Source organism: Haliotis asinina, chromosome 14, assembly GCF_037392515.1.
Source record: "Haliotis asinina isolate JCU_RB_2024 chromosome 14, JCU_Hal_asi_v2, whole genome shotgun sequence".
NCBI classification, from domain to species: Eukaryota; Metazoa; Mollusca; class Gastropoda; order Lepetellida; family Haliotidae; genus Haliotis; species Haliotis asinina.
In genome coordinates, this window is record NC_090293.1 from 51,536,605 (window position 1) to 51,544,499 (window position 7,895).

Consider the following 7,895-nt stretch of genomic DNA (forward strand, 5'->3'; position numbering starts at 1 on the left):
CTGATTCGTGAGATTGAACTTGTGAATATTTGCTAGAACATCCTTTTAATTCAAGGTTTTGGACAACAATGTAAATCTTTTCTCTTTCACAGCTCTCGCTATTACATATACCTGTAATTTTTCGGTGAAATGATCAGGTGTTTTTTCCTTTTACGTCAGCTGCACGTTTGTGTAATTTGATTAAACTTCTCGTTAAGATATTCTCGTTTCTTCGATTCTTTTACTATTGTATCAAATCTTTTCACAACATTTTATATTTTCCACTTCAATTACTTTATCGTTATGATATGTTTTTTTTCTCCCATTATGTTTTTTGTTATTTCATTTTATTCTCTAATTTTCTGTTTTGCAAATAAAATTCGAACACGTATGTTGGATGAAAAACCTCCGGTCTATATACACGAGAGTTAGAGTAACGAAGGAATATTCAGGATGTTTACATATATAATTAAAAGTATGCAAGATATACGAGATCTCTTTTGATAATGCATGCTTCATATACAGACAAGTGAACAAGAATATTTTAATTTTTACACTGTAACAAAGACATATGTGCATATTGATGTTGTTTTGCAAGAAACTGGTCTGGAATATATTTTTGTCGTAATTCATGATAAGGGGATAACAAGGACATAACAGTGTAAAATGAATTTACGTTCCTGTCCCTAATTTACACAAATGCCAAAATCGACTCGGTCTTTCTCGATAGAGGTTTTTCTACCCTCATTAATCAATAAAGATGCCAATTCTAAAATGTTATTTTGGGACCATTGTTCTTAAACTATATGTTGTACTTATTGATAAACATTCTTCTGTCGAAACAAATATTTGAATTATAGGACATTTCGAGTTAACATGACACCATTGGCCTACTGGATTACCACTAAAGAATCCTGATATCATGACAGTACTCGACACCTTTGTCCCTCTACAGTCTTGGTGATATAGTCTTTGACAATACCTAGGTTTATGTGTTCATTTTTACGACAACCAGTAATTATCTGTAGGTATTGTATATACTTTCCTTGTGGGAGTTTGTTAAGTCAATACACTATTCTTTCACGCGACAAAAACTCTCACAGTCACGCCATAAATTCACACGATTATTCACTGGGCAGATGACTTCGACTTCGAGTATCTACGGTTTAGAGGTGTCTTACTTGAATGCTTTATGACCGTTTGTAGATTGCACCGTTCACGGATAATCCCGTGACATTATAGAATTTAGACCTGTAATCGTCTGCAGTAAATTCTGAACCGATGCACTGGGGGTCCTTCACAATAGCCTATTTGATTTATCTGAAGTGCACTTTAATGCCTCGCTCGCTTGATACTTGATTTATTTATAAGCTGAGTCTGCACCAACTAATGCTTCTTGTCACGTCCGGATGTCGAAGTATGGTGTTTACATAAATCAACCATGCTCCTAGTGTATTCATCTTTATATTTTTCAACATTTTATAATAATAGCAGCGTATGTGAGTTAAGACACTATATATTCTGAATGAATCACAAAGAGAGGAAGAAGGTTTGGTTATATCTTGTATATCTCAAATCACCAGCATCAGTTCTGACCACCACCCGACAAGATGAAGGTAGTGAAATGTTTGCAGCGTGTTCAGGTATGAGATACACATCATGTGATGGCTAATTTCCAAGTGTTAATGAATATTTGAAGCACGAAAATTCATCTACAACCGTGGGCATTATTTCCAATGAAATTTTCCGTGCTTCAAGTACTCCGTAATACCCGGAAATTGGCAAACATACGATGTTTCTCGACCTTGTAAACACAAAACTAAATGAAATGGCCCACATGGGTTTCCATGTCTGCACTCATGGGTACACCACTGATGTGCCAGCTCGCCCTTTCAGCTGGTGTTCATGATACTATCATTCCGACGTTACGTCAAAATATGATTTGAATGACCTCACCACTGCTGACGACTCAATAGTACAATTGTGTGCGATGTTTGTACGTGTTTTTCGGAAAAAGGTGACTTTTGCCTTGCAATGGTCAGTGGTGCTCTTTGACATTTGTTGGACCCTTTAAACAGACTTCTGCAGAGGAATGAACATTTCTTCACGTTTTGATGTCGGCAAATGTTGATGCACAGTCCGGGATCCTTCTTCGTTGAACAGATAGGATTTAGATGTGACATTATGTGATAGGGCAAGCGACTCATGAAATGACACTGACACTGATAACGGTCATGATATTTCACGCGTTATCAAAAGTGTTTTTTGAAGGGAAACCAGACATTCCATGACAGTCTTTTTATGTCCTTTACAAATGTCATCGTGAGGTGTTGATTCAATCTAATATTTTACTTCTTTGTTAGGTGTGAAAATAGTTCGTGGTCCCAACTTGTAAGTGTCTGTTTGGTCTATATCTGAATGGCTGACGACGTTGTTACTGCTATTAATATTCAAGTAAAAATGATTAAACTTCGAACCGTTGTCTCTTGTATGAATAGTGTGAAATTACAACATGAATTACCACGTCAACGTTCTGCAGCACATTAAAATAAAACTATGAAACAAGAAATGAAATGTCATACGAGTATATCATTCTTCAAATGATACGTTCCTTAAACAGACATTGCGTTTTCATTCTGTGAACATGCAACAGTGATAAATCCCCACGGACAACAAATTTACTTTCGCTTCAAGTATTTGCCATGTGAACAGCATTTTAAACTTTGTTTATGAAACAATGATAACTGACAGAGAAAATCCGTAGTCAGTCTAAGTTCGCATTTTGTACACCAAAACTAAACGACTTAGCCTTTACTTTTTTTTCTCCACGTCTGCGATAGTCACACTTGCATACATGCATGCAAGCAAGCAAGCAAGCACGCACACACACACACACACACACACACACACACACACACACACACACACACACACACATACACACACATACACACACATACACACATATGCATACAATAATGAATCATATTAAAACAAAAACAGTTCTCACAAAAGAAAGCTTAAATGTCGGTTGAATCGTAACAATGCCGAATGTCGATTAAATTCACAAAGCTTTTCATGATGCTTTAACCATCTTATTCATTCAACATCGTTACCAATGAGTCAAATATCTGACAACTGTTGACCTTTAAAAAGCAAAAAAACAAAAACTAAAAACCAAACCAAACCAACCAAACAAACATAAAAACAAACAAGAAACAACTTTTTTTGGACAACTTTACCATGTGTTTTATAGCACTGGCTCGATACTTAGTCGATACTTTGCGTTGAATGTATTCTTTCTCAAATGCATTCTAAAAAGACTTGACTAACACGTGGTTCCTAAATATCGTATAATATTCATATTTTAAGAAGATATTTGGCATACTGCAAACGTAAACAACAGTCTTGATATGATGAAAGTTATGATCTGATGGAGAAGCGCCAGGATAGATTCACGTAGGATCTTTAGCTAATATACAAGTCGTCCATAAGGGTGGAAGTAAAGTCGTGTCACTAACTGACATTCGTATTTCAAACACGATATATGTCGTTATAATATAAGCAACATAAATTGTAACTAATCTAGCACACGTGGTGACAAATATTGACTCAAATATTCACCATGACGAAGACACTCCCCCTTTCATTCCTCCCAATCAGATCTGCTGTACTGAAGTAGATGTATGTTGGACTTCACATATAAGCAATGCGTCGTGGTCACAATTGACACTGGCAGCAAGAAGCAAGTGTTAGTCAGCATGAAGTCACGCGCGGAAGAACCGTTAATGTGGGGTAAGAATTAACAAGTGTGTTAACATAAACAGGTGTGTTATCATATCTTCGAAATTTGCAAGCAGTGTCATTTGTATCAGCATTACATTAAATCTGTGAGGATTATATATATATATGTTTGCAGGTTTAATCGTGATTGTATTGATGTTCAGCAGCCAGTGTATAGCAGGTAAGTGTTCCATCAACATCAAATATTGTCAATTTCAACTTCTCAAAGACATAAATAGCTCTGATTTGTAGTCCCATTTATCTGTTAGTCAAACGTACTGAAATAGTATGGACAGTAGTGTGGGTCTGTAGATATCACTGAAACATTAAGTGTTATTTAAGCTGTTATTTCGAGAAAAGCAAAAACAAAATAAATCGAAGTAAATATTGCGAGTCAGGTGGCTAGTGGCGACAAGATGACTTCTCGACGTATCGAGACTGAAACTGTGTCCTGGCGAATATTTACACTCTATACCATAGGCACCATTTTTCAAATAGTCTTGAGTTTAAATATGTGTATTTGAAGATGATGTCTGCGACCCGAATCCATGCAAAAATGGAGGAGCATGTTCAGTTGGTACCGGAGGTTCAGCTGAATGTGCATGTACATCTGGCTTTGGAGGAACAATGTGTGAAGATGGTAAGACTATGAGACATATATTACTGTTTGAATGTGTGCATTTTGTATGGCGGTGTAACAGGGTGATGACATGAATATGTGTGATAGACAGATATTAATCACTATTTCTGCGTAATACCTATCAATATGACGCTCGTTAACGCGAAAGGTACTTTGTGGGTTTTAGGGTTTGGTTTTGATTTTTTATAATGCGTTATACTGATATTTCTGAAAGATACCTCAGCAAACATCCCATCTAGAAATGGAGTGACAATTCCTTCTCGTCAATTGACTGCTCTTGCGACACCGACTTCGGTGGAGACAAATGTGCAGATTGTGCACATATTAGGCTTAGTTCATTAAGGAATGTTTGAGCTCGTAGAAAGACCCACAGATTTTCTAGAAAGACAGATCAAAACAATATGAAAGTAGAGCACAATTCCTAATTCACAACCGAAACACCGTCATACGTAGTCAGTTCATCAAGGGTCGCTGTATGCAGTGATTGTTCTTCTCATTAATTGCATCACATATAAACGTGATAAGTTCCATTTCCGCTAATATTCGCAGGGCTTGTCACACTTTGGATATCTACCTAAATATCACATAATAGTGGGTAATATCTACTTTTTCAATATTATTATAAAATAGTATGACATTATCCTCAGGTGAAAAAGTATCGACAATGACTTCATTATATCATTTTTCTCTATCTGTACAAAGAAGCATTTGTAGACGTTTTTGTAACATTTCAATAAGCTGCAAACACTGACTCGATTCCCCAGTTCAACTTCAATGTATGGCATGTTCCCTAAATCTTCGTAGACATTGCTAGAGAACTTCATTACTGTACAATTTACATGAACGGACTCGTGGAATTGAGGAGAAAGAGACTTAAATTTGTGTGCCGGCAGAAAACTACGATTAATGCATGGTTGAACAATAATTGCTTTTCTCTCTGACTCTGTCGTAACATCACACATTCATTCAGTTCCATCCACTGAACGTATTACGTGTCATCTATTTGTATTCGAAGTTATTTGAATCTCGCATTGTTTTGTTCAAGCTCCAAAGTGCTCAGTTTCTACTCCATGTGAAAACGGCGGCACCTGTAAGGCTGACACCCCTGGTCAGGATATCTGTTTCTGTACTCCGGGCTTCGGAGGGGACCTATGTGCTGACGGTAAAATTACGGTTTTGTATACATTCAATAGTCCAGCTAATGCATCGCTGAACAATCATTGCTGAAGAAATACCTTTCCTCTGACTCCGTTCCTTCCGCTATGGGTGATGTATGTGTATTCAACATTATTTGACTTCCTCAACTTTTTTGTGTTCAACCTCCCATTGTTTTGTTCAAGCTCCAAAGTGCACAGGTGCGATTCCATGTGAAAACGGCGGCACCTGTAAGGCTGACACTTCCGGCCAGGATATCTGTTTCTGTGCTCCGGGCTTCGGAGGAGACCTATGTGCCGACGGTATGACTATGGTCTTATACATATTTAATAGTCGAACTTATGCACTGCTGAACAATCACTGTTGACAGAAAATCTTTTCTCTCTGACTCCGTTTTAACATCACACATTCATTCAGTTCCTTCCACTTTACGAAGTACGTGTCATCTATGTGTATTCGAAGTTATTTGAACCTCCCATTGTTTTGTTCAAGCTCCAAAGTGCACAGATGCCGCTCCATGTGAAAACGGCGGCACCTGTAAGGCTGACGCCTCTGGTCAGGATATATGTTTCTGTGCTCCGGGCTTCGGAGGGGACCTATGTGCTGACGGTAAATATATATACATGAACGCTGCGTATATAACGGGAGTATATAAAACATCTGCCTCTCACATTCGTCTTTTGACCATCGTCACCTTCAAACACCAATACTGTGTGAGTATCGTGCTGAGATAAGGGCAATAGTAACAATATACAGTATTTCCTCCCGTAGTTTCCCGCCGTTATGGCTTCACCTGTCTACATGATACATAGCAATTCTAACAGTCCCACATGTTGAGAGTGTACATCCAGCTTAAGAGCGAAAGGTTAAACTGAAAATGCAATTTGTACGTTTTTGTACCGGCTCTCTTGTTTTAATCAATACAGACATTGGAGAACAAACTTTTTTTCTAGCTTTACATGAAATTATGTATTTTATATTCTTTTTTCTTCAGTTAGGTGTGTACATGGCTATAGATAATATCTCACCTGTGTTATTCTATACGTATACGAAGAAAAGATCTAAATAGTCACAATTTACGTCAAGAGCGTTCAGAATGTAGTTTGCAGCTTCTGCAAATAACACATTTGGGACAAGAGTAAATATTTGGAACGCAGCCTCACACACAGACACACACACAGACACACACACACTTGAACTTTACATGATGTGGGAAGATGAGTATAAATCAGTAGTGACAAGGCCTTCCTTCCCAACTGAATCTTTCATCGTGGTTGCGTGGCACCAATTGTTATTTAAGTGGAGAGAAATGGCTAATGAAAAACGAGAGATATATTCAAAACATCTTTAGAATACCTTACATAGAAATATGTTATGTTTCATAAAGTTCAGAAAGTAACATTGTTACACAGTGTGGCTTGCAATGTACAGGCAGTACAGGAAAAACACTGACATGAATGTATTACATTTCAGCATCTGGTGCTGCTGAGATATCGGTGCACGTATGGATGCTCGCAGCTGTAGCTGTCCTCACAAAGCTGAGTTTCAACTGAAGATCGCAAGACCATATTTTACGCTAGATGTGCTTATTTTTGTCTTGAGTGAACATTAGACACATTCTGACTATTTCATTGATTGACTAATCGTTGTTAAGAGATTGAAGGTGTTTAAAGCAGTAGCGACCAGTGTGTTATGCAGTAGACTTAGTGGACAGAAAATACATGGTGGGTTTTCTATGACTTTAAACTATTCCCAATAACCGATTTGACGGTTCATCTAGGTAATTATCTGTACACATATCTTGGATCTGTCAATCGGTGACTCTGGTCCTCATCTGATTTATGACAACGTTATGACCTCACTACAGATAAGAAGACAAAATTCTCCCCAGGTTACCTTTAGGCCATTGATGACATGTTACTGATGACGTGGACCTGTCCCCCAGTGACCACTGACACAGAGTACATGTCATCTACTTCTTATCTACAGTGACAGTGGGTGTAACCTACACGACAGAAGTGTGTTATCCTCTTTATACATAGTCTGATTAATAGTACATGTATGTCTCTCTTTTATAACTTTTATAATAAAATAAGGAAGCATGCAGATTCATGTGTATTCGTGTTTACTCGAGCCGTGTATTTCCACACACATGTGCCAGAAAACCTCCAAGCTTAACTGAATACTGAAATGTCAGCACGCCATTATCTCATCCACACAGGATAGTGAACATGCATTTGTGTTTGAAAGCATTTTGACATCATTTTGGCAGCTGAACAAACATTCGGTACGCCAGATGTAACTAACAATGACATAATCATGCATGGATTTCCAGTAG

The 7,895-nt window shown here is 37.7% G+C and overlaps 1 protein-coding gene across 1 annotated transcript; it reads left to right on the forward strand.

Moving 5' to 3' along the window:
- The first annotated feature begins 3,709 nt into the window (after nucleotides 1-3,709).
- Nucleotides 3,710-7,665, forward strand: LOC137262238 (protein delta homolog 1-like). The gene is made up of 7 exons (XM_067800040.1): nucleotides 3,710-3,774; nucleotides 3,899-3,943; nucleotides 4,289-4,402; nucleotides 5,448-5,564; nucleotides 5,743-5,859; nucleotides 6,050-6,166; nucleotides 7,031-7,665. The coding sequence occupies exons 1-7, from the start codon at nucleotides 3,741-3,743 to the stop codon at nucleotides 7,108-7,110; spliced, it is 624 nt and encodes a 207-aa protein (XP_067656141.1). The 5' UTR covers nucleotides 3,710-3,740; the 3' UTR covers nucleotides 7,111-7,665.
- The last annotated feature ends 230 nt before the right edge of the window (nucleotides 7,666-7,895 follow it).